General features: G+C 35.5%; 1 protein-coding gene across 15 annotated transcripts in view; it reads right to left on the bottom strand.

Annotated features, from left to right (window-relative positions):
- ERC1 (ELKS/RAB6-interacting/CAST family member 1) overlaps window positions 1–26915 on the bottom strand; it is a 523541-nt gene that overhangs the window by 299213 nt on the left and 197413 nt on the right. For 10 of the 15 annotated variants that reach the window (XM_086714405.1, XM_086714409.1, XM_086714403.1 and 7 more), the window contains 2 exons: window positions 26669–26862; window positions 7235–7246 (listed from right to left, as the gene is read on the bottom strand). In XM_086714405.1, coding sequence (XP_086570531.1) covers window positions 7235–7246; window positions 26669–26862 — 206 coding nt within the window. The remainder of the gene's footprint in view (window positions 1–7234; window positions 7247–26668; window positions 26863–26915) is intronic. The other 5 variants (XM_086714407.1, XM_086714410.1, XM_086714414.1 and 2 more) reach the window with 1 other exon arrangement.

Raw genomic sequence — 26915 nt, 5'->3', positions numbered from 1 at the left:
TCACAACTCATGAGTTTGAGCCTGCATATGGCTCTGTGCTGACAGTGCAGCACCCTCTTGGGATTTTCTATCTTCCTCTCTCTCTTCCCCTCCCCAACTTTCTCTCTGTCTCAAAAATAAACCTAAAAAAAAAATAATAAATAGAGTACTGGCCTAATGGAAGAAAGGGAGGCAAAAAAAAAAAAAAAATCAAAACTGTAATCTATGAATCTGAAATTTTACATTGTATTTTCATCACAAAAATATTTAAACTCCACTTCCAAGGGGTCTTTAACCAATAGAGATATGACTACACACAAACATAATTTATAAAAACTCAGCATGCTGTAAGTGAATTATAAAAGTTTAGTTTACATTTGCCTGCTGTTTGTTTTTGTTAGAGACATACTGACCTCATAATAAAACTCAAGCTTCCTTAATTAGCACCAAAGGCCCTCAAGAATCTTTATTTCTATCACTCCCTCCTGCCACAGGTTTTTTTGTTTTGGGGTGTTTTTCTTTTGCTTTGGTCTCTTCAGTTGTCCTAATGTCTTTACACTATCTCTGCCTAGCATACAAGTACTCATCCTTCAAAATGATATTAAAATGGCAGCATACTGGCAAAGCATTCCAGCACCCGCTGAGCAGAAGTGCTTCATCCGCATGACTAAAGGGTCTGTACCTGAACTATAGTATGGTACATTGTGTAAAGGATGTAAAGTGTAAAGGAAAGTGTAAGGAGTGTAAAGGAAAAGATTTTCTAGATTCTCTGAATCTAGAAAGTGTAAAGGAAAAGATTTTCTAGGTTCTCTGTTCACAAATTATAATATTTGAAATATACAAATATTCTAGAGCTACAAATTAAAGAAAGACTAAAATATACAGTGAAATTCAAATTGCCAATATTGATTTAATATACAGGTAAATCACTGATCACAGTGCACTTAAGGTATTTACTACTATGGTCCAAGTGCTTTTGAAACATAAGAAAATTAAACTGTCCCAAAACTTTTCTTTGTCAAATTGGTAAAAACAAGTTTGCTTCCCACAGCACATCATAATATCATCTGAACTTTGCTCGAAATTAAAAGACCATTATTAAGCCTACCACCTCCTTTTTTCATTGGCCCATCGCAATTACAGCAGTTAATACTTGATAACAATATCATAACCACAAAGCAAATGTTTATGGATAAATATGCCATTTAGTTATACGATTTCACCCAGATGATCCAAAATATGTACATAAATTGTGTTTTACACTGTCACTGAAATGAAAATACAAAATAATAACCCATCAGCATGATAAACTCGTAAATCTCAAAACATGTTCAAAGTCCCCAGGGATGTGAGAGCCCCTGATAGGAATACTTAATGAAGAGGTTAAAAACAAAGCTTTTAAGAGTTGGAGAGCTCTGAATTAAATATCTGATTTACTATTCATCACCTATGTGATCATTAACCTCTTTTAGCTTCATGTTTGGTTTTTGTTGTTTTTTAAACTTTTAACTTGTGATATGGGAATAATGCCCATCTCTCATAGAGTCGTTATGTGAAATAAATAAGATAACGTATGGAAAATGCACAGCATAGGATTTGGCACAGCAAGCAGCGAGAAACATTACTTCTCACACGCATATGCATGCATACAAACACATATCTACCTTATTATTTTTTTTTAGAAAAACTGTCCTTTACTACAAAACAAGATAGATAAAGCATTCCTTCTCTATTGTATTTTATCACATAAATTTAAATACCTAAATTCCCCATCATCAACTTGCACAGAATCACAGAATATGCTTTTTACTCTGCAGGTGGTGGGAAGGGTGTGTGTGAGATTGAATACTCTATGTTTGAATGTAAGTCTAGCATTATGTTAGATAAAATACTATAATAACCACCTTTGTAAGTTTCTCACCATATACCAACCACCTTAATGTATATCATCACATTATCTCTTTTGTCACACCTTATTCAAAAGACTTTTATAAGGCTTTATTATTTCTTTATTTATTTTGAGGGGAGGGAAAAGTGTTTTAGTATAAGTATGCCCCAGTATTTGTATGATATTAATACTAAAAAAGTATCCATTGCTTATCTGAAATACTAATTTAACTGATATCCCATATGTATATTTGCTAAATCTGGCAATCATATACAAATTCAAATTTTAACTAACTGTAAATTTAATCTTTCTTCCTTTCTCTACTGAATTTATCATGTTTAGCTACAGAATGCCAGATAATAGTCTATAATTGCCACCATGAAAAGCTACATTTGCCACTTCTCAATGCATGATAGCACAAAACTCAATACTTTTCAGTAGAACAGTTAGGTAGATCAGTACAAGTATGTGTTCACACATTTTTTTTTCCTACCAATGAATCATTCAAAATAATAACACTATATTTCAGGAGAAGGTAGTTATGCAGGCTGTGGCTACACTGTGCCTGTGCGTGACCCATTACAAAAACACTAGGCAATATTATTGCTTGAAAGGAAAGAAAATAAGGAAATACATTCTTCAACAATAAGGCTGTTTAAGAAAGCCAACAAGGGGCGCCTGGGTGGCTCAGTCAGTTAAGCCTCTGACTTCGGTTCAGGCCATGATCTCGCAGTTCACAAATTTGAGCCCCACATCAAATAGCTCTGAGCCTGGAGCCTGCTTTAGATTCTGTGTCTCCCTCTCTCTCTGCCCCTTCTCTGCTCACACTCTTTCTCTCTCTCAAAAATAAATTAAAAAAAATTTTTTTTAATTTTAAAAAAAAGAACGCCAACCAAATGACAAGTAAAAAAGGCAATTAACAGATTATTCTCCTAGATTATACTCGTGTCTATAAATCAAACTCCTTGTAAATAGATCCCACAAGGTCAGAAATGCTCTTAGGCCTATAAAGTTCTGAAGACTTTAGCTAAAAAAAAAAAAAAAAAAAAGAAAAAAATGAAGGCTTCAAACTATAGTTCTCTTTTTGTGAATGACATGAGGTTTTAGTGCCTACTGTCAGACAACAATGAAAAAAATTCTAAGATGTGCAATCAGAAAACTGGCTAGTTGACTTAGACTTTGGAAACCAATGTAGAACCCTTTCATCAAATTAGATGAAAGAGACTATGTAAAAACAGGAATGCATCTGAGCAAGGCATAAAGTATTTAGCTTTTATTACATAACAATAGAGGTACTCTGGTCTAAATGCTGTTGATACAAAATATCCCACAGATTCCAAACATCTGTTTTAAAGATAAATCTGCAACAGGCACTGTCAAATAAAATAGGGGTAATAATAATATTGAGCTCAATTTGTGTAAACTAGGAAGTAAATGAGAGGATATTTATAAGCCTCACCTACTGAATGTCTTGCCTTTAGCCAAAGGTGCTAAATCAAAAGTAACAATGAATTATGAATGAAATCATATATTTTCATCTATTCATGGAATCATTTCTTTGTAGTCTTTCTCTGGGGATAATGTCATTGAATAATAACTAAAGACATGTATATATGTTTAAGAACAGAGAATGTGAATCTTCACTCATTATCACACTAAATGAAATCTCTCTGTACTAAATGGAAGCAGGGACAGAGGAAAGGCAGTAAAGGACAAGAAAGAGAAAACAAATAAATCTATACAAACCAAGAAAGCTTAGAGGAGGACACTAAAAAGCAAACACTACAGTTAAGTGTCACTATTAACACAAAACAGGTGGTTAAAACAAACACTTAAGGGTTAAGTATCCTGCCCATGGTCCCATAATGAAGTTATCCAAATATCCAATCCAATCTCAAGCCATCAATATTCTCTTAATGATCTGTTCAACTGGACTTGGCAAAACCATAATTAAAATGGTGAAATGCTTCTGTATAGAAAAAAGTACTGCACTAAATTCCAACCTGGAACAAAGAAAACCTTTTTTACATACTACAACCAAAATGATCTTTGCCACTGGAAAAACAAAACCTATTTTGTACATCTTGGAAAATAAAATTATTGAGAAATAAGTATAGCTTAATGGCATTTACTGCTAGAGTAACAACTACTAAAATGAACCAGCTAACAACATTATAATTAACATAACCTGTAACTCACAGAATTATGTATACAATAATGACTTTCACACACAAATGCTTCTGGGGCTTTTTGTAGGGCTTTGTTTAGAGATATTTAGATCACAACCTGTCACACAAAAGACAAAAGCGATAAAACTTTCCTGTAAAAATATGTCCACCTGATGCTTAAGTTAGAGATGAAAGTTCTCCAAACACAAGGCAAAATCCTTCATGGTATTTCATTACTAAAGCTGAATTGTGTTCAGACTGTACCACCCTCAAAATTACTTAAGTGGTACCCATACTGCTTTACTATAATGTGTGGAGAAAATGTTTACAGTAGAAAATGGGAAAGTCACTTTTTAATTTTTTTTTTTTAACGTTTATTTTTGAGACAGAGACAGAGCATGAACGGGGGAGGGGCAGAGAGAGAGGGAGACACAGAATCGGAAGCAGGCTCCAGGCTCTGAGCCATCAGCCCAGAGCCCGACGCGGGGCTTGAACTCACGGATCGTGAGATTGTGACCTGAGCCGAAGTCGGAGGCTTAACCGATGAGCCACCCAGGTGCCCCGAAAATCACTTTTTAAATGCAGTATTTGTGCTTGCTATTTTTATTGCAAACAATGTAAGATTTGTTCTGTAATAAATATGGTTTGAAATAAAAGTTCCATAAAAACCTGAACAAAACAAAATAAATAAAACTGAGTCTTTGGTAGTAAGTAATAAGGCAGGTAACCAATAATGTAAATGAAAATGAAATTTTTAAAAAGAATATGAGAAATCCCAAGAGTTAAGAAACATGTAAAAGAAGAAAAGCAAAACAGACTGAAAAATGTCAATGAGGTGGTACCTGAGCTAGCAGAAAACAGTATCACATAAACTACAAAAGAAGGGTTCTTAGAAAGAAAAGAGGTAATTGATAATATCTAACACCCCAGAAAGGTCAATAGACCCAAGACAAACAAAGTTACTAAACTTGGCAACCAGTATATCACTGAAGCCATTTTACCACAGCAGTGAGAGAAGAATCCAAATTACATTTGAAAAATAAATGGAAGTGTGGAAGTGGAGGCAGCAAGCATAAATGATTCTTTCAAAAACTGTGCAAGTCAACAGAATAAAAAGGTAAAATGTAAAATTAAGATGGTGTACTGAACTAAGGCCAAGGAAAAGATACTGACAAGGATTATTTACATTTCTTTTTAAGGATGAGGGGAAACTAGTACATGTTTTATGTTTGGGAGAATCTGTGGAGAGGAACAGAATGGAAATAAAGAGAAGGAGAACTTAACCTATGGGGCAGGGGTTTAAAAACTGATAAGAAGGAAGTAAAAAAGGAAAATTTAGCCTTTGAAAAGAGCCGGGCCATTAGTTCCACAGAAACAAAAGGAAGGTCAATATCAGTGAAAATATAAACTCAAAACTGTGGATACCCTAAAGGTCTATGTACTGGGCAAAGGAGAGGTGGTCCTCTGTTAATAGAGAAGGAAGAGGATAGTGTAAATCTGACTGACAAAGTCAGATCAATATAGGGGTGGTTCAGTTGGTTAAGCGTCCAACTTCGGCTCAGGTCATGATCCCACAGTTGGTAGGTTCAAGCCCTGTGTGGGGGTCTGTGCTGACAGTTCAGAACCTGGAGTCTGCTTTGGATTCTGTGTCTCCCTCTCTCTCTGCCCCTCCCCCACGCCACTCTGTGTGTGTGTGTGTGTGTGTGTGCGTGTGTGTGTATGTGTGTGTCTCAAAAATAAATAAGCATTAAAAATTTTTTAAATTATATCAGTATAAATAATTATGAAAGAAGGGTTTGTTTTTTTAATGTATTTACAACCCATACAAATTACTTTATTCTTAAATGAGTCAAAGGTAAGGAGGGGACTTTTTCAGAAATACCATTTAGGTCATCAATTTAAACACTGAGAAGAAATACCAGGGAGTAGAAATGGGAAAGAGAATCTTTTTCCTAAAAAGCTTCAACACATTTTACCTATAGCAGATATTTAGCACCTGAAAAGATAAGTGGAGTCTTAACAAAAATATCATTACAGAAGAAGTATCATGTTTTCTCATTTTCTACACATATATAACTTTGCATAGGGATTCTACTTTGCACTTTCTATTAACAGTGGTATGAGTCAATAAGGAACGGTATAGTGTTTTAAAGAACCTGAAATATATCACATCATGCTATCATATCCTGGATCAAACAGGACTCCACAAAAAACGCAAAAAGGAGTAATCATAATAGCTCTATATATTGATTGTTTACCCTGTATCTTCTAAGCGCTGTTCATATGAACTCATTCAATATTTACAACAACCCTTTAGATAATTATCCCAAATTTACAGATGAAAAAACTACAGATGAGAAACCTAAAAAAATTCAAGTTATCTAGGGCTCTATAGCTCACACTCTTAATTCCTATGGTAGAGAGCACAGAATACATAAAGCCCTGAGGCCAAAATGAGATCTGGCTTCAAATATAAATTCCATTATTTATTCACTGGTTGAGCCTACAGAAATCATGTTCCCTAATCTTAGTTCCTCATCAGAATGATAATCTGTGCTGTTAACTTCTCTTCATAATAAAGATGGACAAATGACTTAATGGGCTTGGTCGGCCCTTGTGTTATTCACCTAAAGAGTGGAAATAATCAATCTCTCTACATACTTGTTGGGAAGATCAATTGGAAATAAAATATGTAAAGGTCTACCACAGTGCCTCTGGCACATATAAACAGAACTAGGGGTGGCTGTTTATATTCTCATTTATTCTACCATTCAGCAGAATCACAAAACAAAACCAAATTTAAAGGGTGTATAAATTTGTGTATATAAAATAATTTCAAGTTTCTTCTAAAAACCCACAGACTACAGCACTTTCTCTCCAATATTCACGCTACATTTTATGTCTCTGATGAAATTTTAATGACATTAAAACCATTTTTCTTCTCATTCCCCTTGTGGCTCCTTTCATCTTCATTTTGCTCTCAGTCAAAACATGCTCAGTCCGATTCTTGATTTCTGACTACCTTTTGAAGCACAGAACTTTGAACCTACTCTTCATCTATATCTTATGCACTCATAACTAGATTTCTAGACATGTCTTTCCTGCAGTAGTAAGTGCTGTCATTTCAGTTCTTTATTAAAGTTCAAGATAAAGATAAGAGCATGGTATACTAACATTGTTTTAGTACAAGCATACTGACCTTGAAGTGAGACTGAAGAAAACAGCAAATCCAGGAAGAAAATGTGAAAGAGAAAGTTAGAAAGAATTATTAATAAGGACAATATTCAGGAAATAATGTTATTCATAGACACAGACAAAACATAAAGCACAGGATTAGAGGAGGGAAAGGTATAACACACATTCTGCACAGGCATTAAAAATTAGTAATTTCAAATTTATAACGCTCAACAAGTGTGTTTTCATATTAGATTACACCATTGTACCTTAATGTAAGTTTCAAAGAAAAAATTTAGTCTAAAATTTACCATTTCTTGGAGCAGGGGAAAAAAACAAACACGAAGAAAAAGAAGAGAAGGTCAGCAGCTCCCCTTTTCATTTAAGTAGCAAAGTGTGATCTCACAACTTAAATCATCTTAATTTTATACATATCCACCTTATAACTGACTACTCCTTTACCCACCCCACTCCATTTCTTGGATCCAGGTTATCTATAACAAAAGCAGAAAAAAATCAATAATTTCATTCTGTAGAATACAGAATTCTAGTTTATTTCACTAGTGGAAGTGAATTGTTCCCAAATGTGAAAACAGTAACAATTTTTTCCTAATTAGAACTTAATTATTTTCTCATTCTGAATCTACCTAAACCCACCTCAAATGGTGCAATCTAAAAGCAATAATGAACAAGAATACACAGCTTTATAAATATCAATCTGTTTCTAATGCTGCTCAGCAGTTAGAGATGCGAAGTTGCCATGCTTAATATTGCTATACAGCATGTAGCCCTGGTGGTTCATTATTGCTTTTTTATAATAACAGGCAGTTTTCCCTTTCTAAAAATTAATCAATTTCACTGAAGTTAGTCTTATCCTCCAAATACTCAGACATCGAATGGCCAGTGCCATCCAGATTGTCTTCAGGATCTAAATTTTACTTATTAAGAATCTAAAACAAAAGGTTTATTTCTTGAATGCAAGCACCATTTCAATTTGTACTTTGTTTTCTAATGTTTCAATACTTAAAACCAGGGATTTTAAAAGTCACTATGAAAATGGTGAAAGGTAAGCATGACAAGATTTATTATTCCCATTATGTGAGATAAAGAGAAATGAAAAACAGAGAATAAAAATGACTTCCTCACAATCACACAGTGGGTAAGTGGCAGATCCAGGATAAAAATGTAGTCTGCTGACATCTCCCTGGGCATATTTACATGTTCTGTGAGACTTACAGATTCCTAAAGGAAATGTATAAAACAAATCCATGGATCTTTGGCATATATAAAACAGTAGAGAATGCAGATAATGTTCAAAGGCAAAAAAAAAAAAAAAAAAAAAAAAGACCATTCTCTAAATGATTGTTTCCAATTACCTTTTCTATTTTGTTGGTTATGACACAATAAATTAGAATAATTTTACATTAACAATGACATTAAGTGAAATTTTCTATAGTTGCAAGGCTTTAAATAAGACTTGGGTAAATCCATGGGGGAAAAAATTAAGCTTAGTCCTTTCAACAACGAGCAACTTCTTACCCATTTTATTGTTCATGAGTCATACATAGTTCCTTTTGGCATCAAACTATATAGCTCTAGGAAAATTAATTTTGAAGGAAAAATGTGCATGTAGAATAATTGTATATAATTCTAATATTTGTACTTTTAAGTAAAAACTTAAGGTAACTACTAAACAAAAATTCCTATCAAGATTGTAGTAACCAATGATGAGGTGCTGTGCCCACAAGAAACTTTGGGAAGATGACATAATAGAACTATGTAACGCTGTGTAATTTATTCTTCTTCTAAATGAAATCAGTGAAATTCATCAAGGAGAAAGAAGAAAGAAACAAGCAGCTTCCTCAGAAAGCAAGCTGAAGCAAGCAGGATCAGATAAAGAACCAGTCATCTTCAGTTACAATATTCTTAGTATCTTTCTTTCCCTTTTTTTTTTTTTTAAACAGTCCATTCTCCCTCAAGCAAGAACACACAACCCCCAAAGCAGCAGTAGTCATTTCTCTTCTGTTCAAACTACAGGAAGACCATATGCTCTGACACTGAACTTCATGGGTCAAAGGTACATAACCATGAATTTAAAAGTAAGGAAATTCTTCCCTAAGGAACCATTTTCCTCATGAATCATATGCTAGTTTATGCCAAAGCTATATATAGCTTAATATTAATTTCTATACAGAAGATCTCTGAAGACATTAAACTGAGTATCAATTTAGCATTTCTTTACCAAAAAAAATTTACAAATATGAAGACTAAATATGTGGGTAATCGTTGTTAGATTATATTGTGTAGATGCCTAAATATACTATGATACCAATATAAAACAATCAGAAACACAAAGTAAGAGGTCCAAAGACAAAGGCCCAAAGACAAGGTCCAAAACATTTTTAGGTTGACCTACATAAATAAAAAGGAAGTAGGTAAAACAGTCAAATATCTAATTATGATAGTAAATGTATTCATTTGGCTGTACACACATTTAAAATGGGATACAAAAAAAAGTAAATTTGGAAATACTTTCTTTCACTCCCACGTTCTCTGAAACAATTTTATTTCCTCTTTGCATGCATCTTCAGTATCAATTCAACAAAGACAGAAGATGTGCCATTACTTTATGTATCACTCAGAAAGAAAAAATTATACGAATTAAATTATGCCATGCCATTATTTATACATGTATCTCAGATTCAGAGAGGTTAAAATGTAAAAAATGAAAGTTATAGTTGGTATCTCATTATGAAAAAAGAGGAAGGAGGTTATCTATATTTCTATGTAACATACAGACCAAAAAATAATCCCCTGGATTATACTAAATTATATAAAAATATTTTATAGATATGAATTTACTTATATTCTTACAGAAGGAAAAGTATATGCACAATTGTAAACACATTACAAACATACAGAAAAAAATGAATAAAATAATATTTGCAATATAACTAACAAGTGATAAGGGACAAAAACATCCATCTGTTTGATTGATGAATGGTCTGAATATACAGGTGATAGATTAAAAAGGGAAGAAATGTGGGATGATCAGATAGTGAAATGAGAAAGGAGCTCTGTCTTTAAGTATTAACATATATATTGATTAGACCCTCAATAATGTATAGTCACAGGAAAACATGATAGACACTATAAGAATGGCACACATAAAGGAAAGAGAAACTGCTATCTCAGAGAGGTCAGTATAGCTGGCTTTCTTTTCCAAAAAGATAACAGTTTGTCAGATTCCCACAAAAGAATATGAAAAGAGAACATTTTAGTCAAAGAGAAAAGAATAAAAGCAGTAAACAAAAATGGACTCATCTAATTTTGAGGTCCATTTTTTCTGAAAAATGAAATAATTCTACTAAGACTACCAAACCAAAAATTGAAAATAATCATCCTGTAAACTAGTTCACATTTGTCAACATACGTTAGAATATTTATAAAAAATAAAAACAACTCCATTTTCATAACATAAAATTTCAGACACTAGTAATCTTTAAAATCAAATCAAAAACTCAAAAGGCCAAATCCTTGAGCCATGAGATTTAAGCCTAGCAACTATCTTCCCTAATTTCTCCAAATACTACCAGAAAAGTTCTTTCTCTTACACATACACACATGCAAATAACACCCCAGATTATATCTCACTCTTGGAAGGATAGGAAAACAACCCCCTTCTTTCTGTTCAAGCTCAGCTCAGTACATTGACCTTAATCTACCAAAGTGCAGATTTACCTCGCTTACTAAAATGAGACTGAGTTACTACTTTAGCAGCTCAGACAGCTAATTCAGGGGCTGATTACCTTGAGCCTAAATTCTGAGCAAAGCGAGAACACAAAATCAGGGATAGGGGGACAAAATCAGTTAAAGTAACTCCAAATGTTTGACTAGATCATATTCCACTTTTTAAATAAAGCCAATTGTTAATGAATCAGAATTTAATTCCCTTGGAAATAACATTATATATGTAGTTTAGGTTTTCTTGCTAGCCCATAAAATTTAAGCTTAGTCATGATGCAAAAGCCTAAAACTAGTAGTTCTAGATGAGTTCTAAAAAAAGATGGTTACCAAAGAAAATACAATTAACCATCAAAAAGTAAAGAAAACTAGAAGCCTCTGGGTGGCTCACTCGGCTAAGCATCTTGATTTAAGCTAAGGTCATGATCTCACGTTTGTGGGATTGCACCTGTGTCAGACTCCACACTGGGCATGGAAGCTGCTTAAGATTTTCTCTCTCCTCCTCCCTTTGCCCCTCCCCCAAGTGCTCTCACACTCTCTCATTCGCTCTCTCTCAAAAAAAAAGTAAAAAAATGAAGTTTCCTCTATTATAATTACTTATATAACTGGACTGATAATGTGTGTGTGTGTGTGTGTGTGTGTGTGTATACATGAATGAATGAAAGAATGAATGAATGAATAACAAAACTTGTCTCTGATTCTCTTGCTTTCTTAGAACAGTAGCAGTAGTAGTATCCTGGCTTTCTCTGTTTCATGTCTCTACCTACACAGAGTTCTAGGGTCTGAAATTAAAAGTCCAGGACCCAAAATTATCTACTGGTCTTCACACCAAACAACCTCTCAGCCATTATCATTCAATATTGATCTTAAAAATTAAAAGACCACACTTAAGAGTACAAAGTTCAACAAGAAGTCGCTTGTCTATGATAATCCTATATCCAAGGGTACATATTAACTGAGTAGGTTAGGGAGCATGTGCATGGCTCAGTCAATTGAGGGTCCAACTTTGGCTCAGGTCATAATCTCGTGGTCCATGATTTCGAGCTGACAGCTCAAAGCCTGGAGATTGCTTCACATTCTGTGTCTCCCTCTCTCTCTGTCTCTCCTACACTCATACTCTGTCTCTCTCTCTGTAAAAAAATTTTTTTTTTAATTTAACTGAGTATGTTGAGTATTACTTCACAGAACAGTTCAACCAAACCTCAAACTGAAACCTTATCACTGAAATTTCCAGCTACTACATAAGCCATGGAAAGATGCCTGTGCTAGCATCATCACAAAGGAAAAGACAACAGCTGCTCTTTGTTGGGAGTCTTAGTTTTCTGGGGCCAGAAGTATCTCTTTAATGAGTCTAGACTGACAGAAGGGCTAACAGTCAGACATGTGACTGACACCTGTTGGCACCTGGCAAAAAGCAACCCACATGCCAGTTCCAAAGTACCTGTCCTCTAAAGACAGCATCCCAGCACATGGGAAAAGCCTTTGGCCTCAGCAAGATCACCAACTGAATAGCCTCTGAATCATCTAGTTGTCTCTGTCTTCCCCTTCTAGAAGGTAAGCTCATTAATAAAAACTTGAACACAGAGAGGAGGGGGGAGGAGGAAGGAGAAAGAGAAGAGAGAAAGGAAGGGAGGGAGGGACGAGGAGGAGAAAAAAAGAAAAAGACTTTGGAATTCTTAGGTACAACTCTATTACCACCAACATGCTTATGTGATACAGGACCAGTCATTTCATCTGTCTGCACCTCAGCTTCCTTATCCATATTTTTAAAATCTATATAAGAACCCTTTCCAAAAACAAAATAGTCATGAGACAGAAGGGGCAGCAAAAATTAACAAATGCAACTATTAAACAAATTACATTAAAATTTTTGGGACATCTTTCTTAGAAAAATAAGATCTACCTGACACATACCAAAAGAAGACCTATAAGGCTTGCAGAGTTCCTACAGGAATTCTCCACCCACAATATATGCCAGTTTGCTTTTTAATGTTTTTACTAAAGTAAAGAAAAAGAACTGATCATTGAATACAAATGAGGTAAGAGTAATGCCCACATTTCAAAGGAAATAAGGCCATTTCTGTCACAATAAAAATTTGTTTTGGGGGCACCTGGGTGGCTCAGTTGATTAAGCATACGACTTTGGCTCAGGTCATGATCTCACAGTTCATGAGTTCAAGCCCTGCAGCAGACTCTGTGCTGTCAGAATCCTCTGTCTCTCTCTCTGTCTCTCTCTCTGCCCCTTCCCTGCCAGCATGCACACACATGCACGCACTCCCTCTCTCTCTGCCCCTTCCCTGCTAGCATGCACACACATGCGTGCTCTCTCTCTCTCTCTCTCTCTCTCAAAAATTAATACACGTTAAAGCTGGGAGGAGCCAAGATGGAGGAACAGCATGGAAGTTGTTTTTGCATCTTGCGTCCATGAAATACAGCCAGATCAACACTAAACCATCCTGCACACCTAGAAAACTGATTTGAGGATTAACACAACAATCTACACAACCTGAACCACAGAACTCAGCAGGTACGCAGCACAGAGAGGTGAACTAGAGGAGAGAGAAGCCACGGAGGGCAGGGAGCTGTTTTTGCTTGCGGAGAGAGGACAGACAGGGGGAGTGTACCGGAAAAGCACCCCCTCCAAAAGCAGCCGGAGAGAAAGTGGAAAGTGGAAACAGCCACAGGGACTGAACTAAAAAGGGAGAAAGGAGAAAGGAGAGGGTTTAAATTCCACTAAGACTCTATAAACGGGGGTTGGGGGGGGGGCGCAGAGTGAAACTCCGCAGCTCGATACCTGGCGGTGCTCTGGTGGGAAGGGCAAATCCCCAAGAGAGTGAGGTCTGGGGCTCCTTGGGCCACATGGGGACAGGCAGTTCCCCTGCTGGAAGGACATTTGGTAGAGGCGGTGTGGCCCACCCACAGGCAAAGGTGCCAGCAGACCCCAGAGAACAACCACATTCACTGGTGCTAGAACAAGGTCATTAAGGGTGAAGCCTGGTGCCAGATGTGTGTTGAGATTTTCCATAATCCCTGAAACGCTGCTGCTACACGATCACGTGAACATTTTCTGGGGCGGGCTGGCATGCAACCACAGTCTCTAGGCATCGGCACCAGCACAGTCCTGTGAATATTCCTGGGTGCGACCGGCACCCAGCCATTGCTTGGTGAGACCCTCCCCCAGAAGGTCTGAGGGGGACAAAGCCACAGTCCCTCAGAAGTGAGGGGTTAGGAAACACAGCTGAATGTGAGATAAAACTCAGGAGGGAGGTGCCACCTGGCAACCTGACAGCTTGATCACCAACAGTGTAAAAGCAGGGTGTGGACAGAAGCCAAAGACAAAGGACAAGTGCATGATTGCTGACCCGGGAAAACAGAGTTCCAATACTAGAGACTGGGTAGCTGGGTGACATTTTTTTCACCCCTCCCATGAATGCACATACACACCTACCAGCACCACAACAATCCACCCCAGTAAGCTAAGCAGTGCCATCTAGTGGAGAACGGAGCCGTTACACTAAGCCTGGCCCAACTGGGCCAACCTGGCACTTCAGGAACATCACAAGTCTCTCCGCCTGCTTAGTTTATGGACTATAAATTGCTTTACAGTTTGTCTTCTAGGGGAAAACAAAGTAAATTCAATCGTATTTCAGTCTGTTCGCTCGTCCATCTATTCAATTTTCTTTTTTTGCCCCTCTTTTTCATTTTTCTTTTTCTTGAATATAGAAAGAGAAAAAGTTTATTTTTATTTTCAATTTTTATTAAAAATATTTTTCGTTAATTTTTTCTACTATATTTTATACTTTTAGTAAATTTTTCAAATTCCATTTTACTTCCATCATTTCATTTTATTCTATTTCATTGTATTCATTTTTTCAAATTTTCAAAGGTTTTCCTTTTTTTCCTTTTTTTTTCCTTTTTTTACCTTTTTTCTCTAATCTATCAAGCTCCTTTTCAACAACCAGACCAAAACACACCTAGGATCTAGCATCATTTATTTGATTTGTGTGTGGGGGGTGTGTGTGTGTGTGTGTGTGTGTGTGTGTTGTTTTTAATTTTTTAATTTTAATTTTTTTTACCTTATTAATTCCTTTTCTCCCATCAAAATGATGAAACAAAGGAATTCACCCCAAAAGAAAGAGCGGGAAGAAACGACAGCCAGGGACTTAAGGATACAAGGAAGATGGATACAAGGAAGATGACTGAACCAGAATTTAGAATCACAATAATAAAAATACTAGATGGGGTCAAAAATAGATTAGAATCCCTCTCTGTGGAGATAAAAGAAGTAAAAGCTAGTCAGGATGAAATAAAAAAATGCTATAACTGAGCTGCAATCTTGAATGGATGCCACAGCAGCAAGGATGGATGAGGCAGAACAGCAAATCAGTGATATAAAGGACAAAATTATGGAGAATAATGAAGCAGAAAAAAAAAGAGGGAGACTGAGGCAAAAGAGCACAATTTAAGAATTACAGAAATCAGTGACTCTTTAAAAAGGAAGAACGTCAGAATCATAGGGGTCCCAGAAGATGAAGAGAGAGAAAAAGTGATAGAAGGGTTATATGAGCAAATCACAGCAGAAAACTTTCCTAACCTGGGGAAAGAAAGACACAGACATCAAAATCCAGGAGGCACAGAGGACTCCCATTAGATTAAAAAAAACCTGACCATCAACAAGGCACATCGTAGTCAAATTCACAAAATACTCAGGCAAGGAAAGAATCATGAAAGCAGCAAGGGAAAAACAGTCCTCAACATACAAGGGAAGACAGGTAAGGTTTGCAGGAGACCTATCCACAGAATCTTCGCAGGCCAGAAAGGAGTGGCAAGATATATTCAATGTGCTGAATCAGAAAAATATGCAGCCAAGAATTCTTTATCCAGCATAGCTGTCATTCAAAATAGGAGAGATTAAAAGTTTCCCAACAAAAATTAAAGAAGTTTGTGACCACTAAACCAGACCTGCAAGAAATTTTAAGGACTCATCTCTGAGGGGAGAAAAGACAAAAAAAAAAAAAAAGATCAAAGCAACAGCAAAGACTAGAAAGGACCAGAGAACACCACCAAAAACTCCAACTCTACAAGAAACATAATGGCAATAAATTCATATGTTTCAGTACTTGCTCTAAACATCAATGGACTAAATGCTCCAATCAAAAGACATAGGATAACAGAATGGACAAGAAAACAAGATCCATCTATATGCTGTTTACAAGCAACCCACTTGAGACCTAAAGACACCTTCAGACTGAAAGTAAGAGGATGGAGAATCATCTGTCATGTTAATGGTCAACAAAAGAAAGGTGGAGTAGCCATACTTATAGCAGACAAGCTAGACTTTAAAATAAAGACTGTAACAAGAGATGAAGAAGGGCATTATATCATAATTAAGGGATCTATCCATCAAGAAGACCTAACAATTGTAAACATTTGTGCTGCAAATGTGGAGGCACCCAAATATATAAACCAGTTAATCACAAACATAAAGAAACTCATTGATAATACCATAATAGTAGGGAACTTCAACACTTTACAGCAATGAACAGATCATCTAAACAGAAAATCCATAGGGAAAAAATGGCTTTGAATGACACACTGGAACAGATGGACTTAACAGATATATTCAGAACATTTCATCCTAAAGCAGCATTCTTCTCCAGTGAACATGAAATATTCTCCAGAATAGATCACATACTGGGACACAAATCAGTATTCAACAAGTACAAAAAGATCAAGACAATACCATGCATATTTTCAGACCACAATGCTGTGAAATTTGAAATCAACCACAAGAAAAAATTTGGAAAGATAACAAATACTTGGAGGCTAAAGAACATCCTACTAAAGAATGAATGGGCTGACCAAGAAGTTAAAGAGGAAATTAAAAAGTACATGGAAGTCAATGAAAATGATAACACCACAGCCCAAAACCTCTGGGACACAGCAAAGGCAGTCATAAGAAGGAAGTATATAGCAATCCAGGCCTTCCTAAAGAAGGAAGAAAGGTCTCGGATACACAACCTAACCTTACACCTTAAAGAGCTAGAAAAATAGCAAATAAAACCCAAGAGCAGCACAATCTGGGAAATAATAAAGATTAGAGCAGAAATCAATGCTATCAAAACTAAAAAAAAAAAAAAAAATAATAAAAAAGATCAATGAAATCAGAAGCTGGTTCTTTGAAAGAATTAACAAAAATTGATAAACCACTAGCCACTTTGATCCAAAAAAAAAAGAAAAAAAAAAGGAAAGGACCCAAATAAATGAAATCAAGAATGAAAGAGGAGAGATCACAAGCAACAGAAATACAAACAGTAATAAGAGAATATTATGAGCAATTATATGCCAATAAAATGGGCAATCTGGAAGAAATGGACAAATTCTTAGAAACAAAAACTACCAAAATTGAAACAGGAAGAAATAGAAAATTTGAACAGACCCGTAACCAGGAAAGAAATCAAATTAGTAATCAAAAATCTCCCAAAAACCAAGAGTCCACGGCCAGATGGTTTTCCATGGGAATTCTACCAAATATTTAAAGAAGAGTTAACACCGATTCTCTTCAAGCTGTTCCAAAAAAATAGAAATGGAAGGAAAACTTCCAAACTCTTTCTATGAAGCCAGCATTACCTTGATTCCAAAACCAGACAGGACCCCACTAAAAAGGACAACTATAGACCAATTTTCCTGATGAACATGGATGCAAAAATCCTCAACAAGATATTAGTCAACCAGCTCCAAAAATACATTAAAAAAATTATTCACCAAGACCAAGTGGGATTTATACCTAGGATGCAGGGCCGGTTCAATATCCGCAAAACAATCAATGTGATGCATCACATCAATAAAGAAAGGACAAGAACCACGTGATCCTCTCAACAGATGCAGAGAAAGCATTTGACAAATTACAGCATCCTTTCTTGACAAAAACACTCAAGAAAGTAGGGACAGAAGGAACATACCTCAAGATCATAAAAGCCATATATGAAAGACCTATCCAAAAAAAACACCAGCATTCTTCACAGAGCTAGAATAAACAATCCTAAAATTTGTATGGAACCAGAAAAGGCCCCGAAGAGCCAAAGCAATCTTGAAAAAGAAAACCAAAGCAAGAGACATCACAATCCCAGACTTCAAGCTGTATTACAAAGCTGTAATCATCAAGACAGTATGGTACTGGCACAAAAACAGACACTCATATCAATGGAACAGAATAGAGAACCCAGAAACGGACCCACAAACATATGACCTACTAATCTTTGACAAAGAAGGAAGGAATATCCAATGGGATAAAGACAGTCTCTTCAGCAAGTGGTGCTGGGAAAACTGGACAGCGACATGCAGAAAAATGAACCTGGACCACTTTCTTACACCATTCACAAAAACAAACTCAAAATGGATGAAAGACCTAAATGCAAGACAGGAAGCCATCAAAATCCTCATGGAGAAAGCAGGCAAAAATCTCTTTGATCTTGGCCACAGCAACTTCTTACTCAACACGTCTCCAGAGGCAAAGGAAACAAAAGCAAAAATGAACTACAGGGACCTCATCAAAATAAAAATCTTCTGCACAATGAAGGAAACAATTGGCAAAACTAAAAGGCAACCAGCAGAATGGGAGAAGATATCTGCACATGACATATCAGATAAAAGGTTAGTATCCAAAATCTATAGAGAACTTATCAAACTCAACACCCAAAAATCAAATAATCCAGTGAAGAAATGGGCAAAAGACATGCATAGACACTTCTCCAAAGAAGTGTCCAGATGGCCAACTGACACATGAAAAATGCTCAACATCACAGAAATACAAATCAAAACCACAATGAGATACCACCTCACACCTGTCAGAATGGCTAACATGAACAACTCAGGCAATAATAGATGATGGGGAGGATGCACAGAGACAGGATCTCCTTTGCACTACTGCTGGGAATGCACACTGGTGCAGCCACTCTGGAAAACAGTATGGAGGTTCCTCAAACAATTAAAAATAGAACTACCCTATGACCCAGCAATTGCACTACTAGGGATTTATCCACGGGATACAGGTGTGTTGTTTCAAAGGGACACATGCACCCCAATGTTCATAGCAGCACTATCAACTATAGCCAAAGTATGGAAAGAGCTCAAATGTCCATTGATGGATAAATGGATAAATTTACACACACACACACACACACACACACACACACACACACACACACACACACACACAATGGAGTATTACTCGGCATTCAAAAAGAATGAAACCTTGCCATTTGCAACTACGTGGATGGAACTAGAGGGCATTATGATAAGTGAAATTAGTCAGAGAGGGACAAATATACAACTTCACTCAAGTGAAGACTTTCAGATACAAAACAGATGAACATAAGGGAAGGGATGCAAAAATAATAGACAAACAGGGAGGGAGACAAAACATAAGAGACTCTTAAACACGGAGAATAAACAGAGGGTTACTGGAGGGGTTGTGGGAGGGGGGATGGGCTAAATGGGTATGGAGCATTAAGGAATCTACTCCTGAAATCATTGTTGCACTATATGCTAACTTGGATGTAAATTAAAAAAATTAATTAAATTAAAAAAAAAGAGAAATTCCCAAAGAACATGCCACCAAAGTTACAGACTCACACTAAATTGCTCTCAGACATTGTTTGTTTTATTCTCCACATAATTTTGTTAGAGTGAGCATTTAGTAAAACCAAATTAAGCAGACAGAAATAAAAGTTTGTATACATAATTTTGAAAGTGGCTAAATATAGTCTTCTCTAATTTGAGATTATCAATTTAAGAAGTATTTTGCTAAATAAAAAACAATTTCTAAAACCGAAAGAAAGAAAAGAAAGAAAGAAAGAAAGAAAGAAAGAAAGAAAGAAAGAAAGAAAAGAAAGACAGACAGACACACGTTAAAAAAATTTGTTTAAGGTCAAAATCTATCACTCTTTAAAGTAGTTGTCTGATTGAGGGCAAAAATCTCTTGTATAATGCCCTTTCCAAAAGTGAAGGGACAAGGTCTGTTCCAGGCATTCAGGTGGGGATGAAGGAAGAGAAGAGACAAAGAAAGAGAGGACTAAAACGAAGGTAACAAAGGACTGAGAGCTGTGTGCACATATCTGAAGACATCAGCATAGAATAATTTGTAACTGCTTTAACTGGTATCCTTGAAGTACTGCCTTATTTAAAAGAACCAAAATTGTCATAACAATTTAATCACCCCTGATTTGAGGCACTAAGTAAAACAGTAAGGAAGTTAATTTTTGATTCATAAAGTATTAGGTAGATAAAGACAGCTCAACCTTGGTCAAGGTCCCTAACCTGTGTCTGTCTTAACACTTCCAATGCTTGTTTAACTTCTCAAAACTTTAAATCTTTTCAAAATGGTTGCTTCTACTATAGAAACATTTTTAAAAGAAAAAGAGGAGGAAATAAGTTTGTAAATAACTGTAACAGTTTGAAATCTTTGGGTGTTAAATTACAGAAAATCTTGTGTCAAAATAGCTTAAACTTTTTCTAATTTTTTTAAGTTTATTTCGAGAGAGAGTATGTAAATGAGGAAGGGGCAGAGAGAGGCAGAGACAGAATCCAAAGCTGTTAGCTCAGGGCTCGAACTCATGAACCATGAGATCATGACCTGAGCTGAGATTAAGAAGAGTTGGATGCTTAGCCAACTGAGCCACCCAGAGTAAAACCCCAAAATAGCTTAAAATTTATGAAAATATACTCTCTCATAAAACATAAGTCTAGTTTCAGAAATACTCCTAAAGTGAGTTCAGGAATATTACTGAAGATGGAAGAAACAAATGAAAAGATATAATATGCTCACAGCTGAAAGAATATTGTTAAAATGTCCGTGCTATCCAAAGCAATCTATATTCAGTGCAATCCCTATCAAAATACCAATATCTTTTGCACAAAACTAGAATAATCCTAAATTTTGTAAGAAGCCACAAAAGACCCTCAATAGCAAAAGCAATCTTGAAAAAGAAATACAAAGAGAGGTATCACAATCCCAGATTTTAAACTCTACTTCAAAGCTAATCAAACCAGTATGGCACAGGAACAAAAACAGACACACAGGTCAATGAAACAAGATAAAGATCCATGAAATAAACCCACACTTGTACAATCTACAACAAAGGAGGCAAGAATACAAATAGGGAAAAGACAGTCTCTTCAGTAAATGATGTTGAGAACACTAAAGAGCTACACAAAAAAGAGTAAAACCACTTTCTTTCGCCATATTAAAAAAAAAAAAAACCTCAAAATGGATTAAAAACCTAATGGTCTGACCTGAAACCATAAAATTCCTAAAAGAAAATATAAACCCTAAGTATTCTGACATCAGTTTTAGCAGTATTTTTTTTTTCTGGATATTTCTCCTCAAGTAAGGAAAACAAAAACAAAAATAAACTATTGGGACTATATCAAATCAAACAGCTTTACATAGCAAAGGAAACCATCAACAAAATGAAAGGCAACCTACTGAATAGGAGAAGATACATGCAAAAGATATATCTGATAAGGGGTTACTATCCAAAACATATAAAAAATTCATACAACTCAACAACAACAACACAATGATTAAAGGGGCACCTGGGTGGCTCAGTCAGTTAAGCCTCCGACTTCGGCTCAGGTCATGATCTCGCAGTTGGTGAGTTTGAGCCCCGCGTTGGGCTCTGTGCTAACAGCTCAGAGCCTGGAAAATGCTTCGGATTCTGTCTCTCCCTCTCTCTCTGTCTGCCCCTCCCCCGCTTGTGCTCTGTCTCTCAAAAATAAATAAACGTTAAAAAAAAATGATTAGAAAATGGGCAGAGGATGGAATAGACATGTTTCCAAAGAAGACACAAAGACGGCCAACTGACAAAAGATGCTTAATACCATGAATCGTCCAGGAAATGCAAATCAAAACCACAGTGAGATATAACCTCCCATCAGTCATAATGGCTAGTATCAAGAAAGACAAGATATAACAAGTGTTGGTGAAGACATGGAGAAAAGAGAACCCTAGTGCACTACTGGTGGGAAAGTAAACTGGTGCAGCCACCAAGGAAAACAGTATGAAGGTTGCCCAAAAAAATTAAAAATAGAAATACCGTAAGATATCCATTTCTGGGTATTCACCCAAAGAAAGCAAAAAAAAAAAAAAAAAAAAATTCAGAAAGATATATGCACCCCTATGTTTGATGATGCATTATTTACAGTAGCCACAATATGGGAACAACCTAAGTGTCCATCAATAGATGGATGAATATGATGTTGTATATATATTTATAATGGAATATCACTCATTCATAAAAAAGAATGAAATCTTGCCATCTGGGACAACTGGATAGACCTAGATGGTACTATGCTAAGTGAAATAAGTCAAATAGAAAAAGACAAATACCATAACAAAAAAACAAAACAAATACCAAAAACAAAACAAACAAAAAAAGAAACAGACACATAAATAAGAGAACAGACTGGTGGTTGTTAGAAGCAGGGGCAGGGATGGGGGGAGGAGGAATGGGAGAAATAGGTAAAAGTGAAAAAGAGGTACAAACTTCCAGCATAAAAGAATTAAGTCATGGGGATGAAAATCACAGCATAGAGAATACAGTCAGTAATATTATGATAACTTTGGTGACAGACAGTAACTACACTTATTGTGGTGAGCATTTCATAATGTATATATAAACATCAAATCATTGTCTACCTGAAACTAATATAATATTGTATGTCAACTCTACTTCAATTAAAATATATACACACACAAAGAAAAACTAATTCATAGATACAGAGAACAGATTAAGTGGTTGCCAGAGTTATGGGTTGAGGATGGGTGAAGATTGTCAAAAGGTATAAACTTTCTGGGGATGTCATGTACATGAGTATAGTTAACAATACTGTAGGGTGTATTTGAAAGCTGCTAAGAGAATAGATCCTAAAAGTTCTCATTACATGAAAAAAAAACTCTGACTTTTTGCAGATGTTAACCACAGTTATTGTGATTATTTTGCAATCTATACAAATATTGAATCATTATGTTGTATACCTGAAATTAATATAATGTCATATGCCAACTAGACCTCAATAAAAACAATTTCTTTAATTAAAAAAAATTTTTAAACAATTATTGCAGAAGTCTGAAAAGATAGTAAAACAGAAATCTGAAAAGATATTAAATCAGGGTTCTATCACTCTACAATTACTCGTCTCTCAATATTTTAAACATTATGCCAAGATAAGCCTCTCCATTATAAATCTAAATATAAACTCTAATATAATCACTTTAGAAAAGAAATTCTCAATTACAATCAGGGTTTCTAAGGCTAAGCTAAATTGATCTACTTACATAAGGACAGGTAAAGCTCTAGGGCTTTTTAACTATTATGTTTTTTTCTCCCTTAAATTGAGCTATAAAGGCTATCCAAAATCACTAGGTGAAAACTTTTTTAAATGTCAACTTGGCTAGCCTAAAGTGCTTAGTTACTTAACCAAACACTAATTTAGATGTTGCTATGAAAGTTACAATTCATCTTCTAAAAATAATAATAATCAATGAATCAATCAATCTTCTAATCCATTTAAGCAAAGGAGATTATCCCAGATAATGAATAGGCATAACTGAATCCTTTGGAAGGCTCCTAAAAACAGGGCTGAGGTTTTCCTAAGAGAGAAAAAAAATTCTACCTGTGGACTTGGCTGAATTTTTGCCCATGCCATGGGATTTCTATCTTGATGCTGATGTTCTCTTCCTGTCACCTTGCCATCCAGATTTCAGACTTCCTTTGCCAAGTCCCACACAATCATGCAAAACAACTCCTTGCAATAAATCTTTTAAATCTCCTTGTATAAACGATATATAGATATATATAAATGAGATTATATATCTCTCTATATATCATTTATACAAGGAGATTTAAAAGATTTATTGCAAGGAGTTGTTTATATAGATATACAGATATATATATATACCCTACTAGTTCTGCCTCTGGTTGAACTCCCAATTTATATACACCACAGTTTAGAATATTAATTTAGAAGTAGTATCTCTTACACTTAATTGGGAAGATATTTTGTATGTGCAAATATATGGGTGGCCTTACATAATCCTTTTAAAAACTGCAGTAGGTCAACAGAACAACAGTGGTACAACACTGAATCATCCTCTACAGGAGCTACTATTGTTCTACAAGAGCAATGTAGGGGACTATTCATTTTTATCTAGGTCACAAAGAAAAGGCCTAGGAATTCTTTATGATTTAATCTAAACCTTTTAACACTGGAGATTTTTACATAAATACTAGGAAATTTGCAAAGAAAACTAAGAATTTTCTCTAGTTCAATGATCATAACAGTCCACTTTTTTTTTTTTTTTTTTTTTTTTTTTTGCATTTAGAAGGTTGCTGAACACCCTTTAGAAATGAATTCTATATCCTGAATTATGTGTGGAACTACCATCACATTAAGGGGCCACAAATTAAAGGGCATGTCAGCATTGGAACAACCACATACAAGATGGGCTAGAAACAAAGACAAAGACAATCATAATCAACAATATCTGAATCTTACCACAGAGAACACATACTTTATCCTCAAAACAATGTCCCAAGAGGTACAGTTCAACTGACCTATACTGGCTGTTCTTTAATTCTGATCAAGCAAAATTCCCAGCAAGCCTCAGCAGTAGCAAAAGCAGCAGTAGCAATTCAGTTTATTACAGAACTGTAGCCTTACATAACACTCACTTTCCCAGGAAGTCCCAAACAAACCCCCCTGACGGTGCAGGGACAGAAACCTGGCGTGGAAGGTACAAATTGCGGGAGACTGGCTTTCTGAGAAACAGCATGGCCAAGAGGGAACACACATAAAAAACACACAGAGACCAAAATCCCAATGGATTAGGACCATGATAAGACAAATCAAAAGAAAGGTGAAGAAATTCAAATGATAAATTATGGGGAGACAGACACCCACATATAGGAAATAGTGGAATGGCAACACAAGAAGCAAATGGTTAGTAAGAAACACAGCAGCCACACACATGCACCTCAGTACTAAATATGGGAACAAAAGGCATAAATAATATAATCCTGACTCTCTTTGACTATTATTCAAATCTTAAACTGTATTACTGAACAAGAAATTATAAAGCCAGAAACAAAAAGTGAGTTTTAAAAACTTCCTTTTTTTGGTAGCCAAGAAACTTTGTGTCAAATCCTAAAACAAAATTACAGTGCTACCTGGAGAGAGGATAAAACTGTAGTGCTTTTCAACCTTTTAAGTTACATTCTGTGGAAAGCACATATCATTCACAAGTTTCTCAAAATGTGAGAAATACGGTGGATAATGAAAGCTATTTGTTGTGCTTTGAGTCTGAAATATAAATTTAATCCTATTTCTTACTCTCTTTCAAGTCACACCCATCTCCAAAAATCAGCATTAGATCCAAAAATGAATCAAAGTTTCTCCAAGCAAGCTGTCTGAAATAACAAGCAATAATTTCAATGTAGATATCTAATACAAGAAAACAAACGGAAAAATGAAACTTTATCAAGGAATTTCTTTTCTGAAATACTAAAATATTTAGTGGGAAGTCACTAATCCATCAAAAGTATTGTATTTTAAAACCTATGCAGTACTGCTGCTGATTTCAGGCCAACACAGAGCAGGGAGGCATGTGAGTATGTAAATGTGTGTGTGTCCTGGGGGGGGAAAGTGCAGTGCAAACATGAAAAAAGGCACATAATCTCATCTTGAGACTCTAGTAATTTCTTAATTCTGACCTGAAGAATTCTATCCATTCATCTTATCCAGAACCAGAAATACAAATAGAATTAATATCAAAGTAAAAGGAATCCAGCGAGTATGCAACCAGCTATGTTATTAACACTTTCAGTATAGTGAAGAAAAATTGTGAGGATTAAACTTTATTGTTTTGGTTTCTTGAAACTCAAAATTCTATGGGTACAGAATAGGAGAAAAATTAATTCTAGGGGAGTATTAAGTCTACCAGTCACCCATAAATTTTAAACTTAATACAATTTATGAAAGTTGTCTCAGATTTTCCAACCTTCAAGAACATGAAAATAAAATATTCCTAGAAATCAGCTCCAAGAAGCTATAGAGGTTAGTGACTTCACTCTGTCACTGTCATCTCTGACTATTTAAAAGAACATGGGTGGTTAATGAAGTTCTACTAGAAGAACTGCTTCTATGTACGTGTAAATTTATGTTAAATACATGCTGTAAAAGAAGAGGTCAAAAAACAAATACATAATCTTTAGTATAAAACACTCTAATTAGAGGGAGAAATAAAAGAGCTGTCTAGCTAGATCTATAAGCACAGCTCATTTTAAAGAATTCATCTACTTTACTATGTAGATAAAGTAATTAAAAAGCAAGTAGCTATTTGTACTCTACTGATTAGCCAGTAGAAAACTTCAATTTCTCAATCAATGAATACTTCCTCACTTTCCAATTAATGATGCTGATGTCCGGAGCTTCCTAATATATTTCCATCCTATGTCACCTTTTAGATGTTGCAGCAATGAATTTACAATGACTTATAATAAAAAGCAGATTAAAAAAAATAACATAAGCACTCAAGAATCTAAATTCCAAGAGGCAGATACACTGAAAAAGTACACCCCCAAAAGTATACAGTTTTAAAAACATACTTTAATCTTTCTAACAGAGAGAGTCCACCATTCAGCTTCCCTTTCCTTACCTTTCCAACTCTGCAATCTTCTTATCTTTGTCATTCTTCTCATTTTCCACTTCTTTCAAGATTTCCAAGAGGCGGTCAACTTCTGCCTGGGCCTTGCTAGATTCATCTTTGTACCTGGCAGTCTCTCTCTCCAATTGCTGTATTCGGTCATTCATCTCTGGACTGGCTCTGGCTTCCAATGTTGCCTCATGTGCCTACAAAGAAAAGTGTTCAAATTCCATGATTCACATATAGTGGCAGTGAACAC

Source organism: Puma concolor, chromosome B4, assembly GCF_028749965.1.
Source record: "Puma concolor isolate L17-30 chromosome B4, mPumCon1.1.hap2, whole genome shotgun sequence".
Classification (NCBI taxonomy): domain Eukaryota; kingdom Metazoa; phylum Chordata; class Mammalia; order Carnivora; family Felidae; genus Puma; species Puma concolor.
Note: the sequence above shows the minus strand (reverse complement) of the source record. Positions and strands in the feature narration are given on the sequence as shown.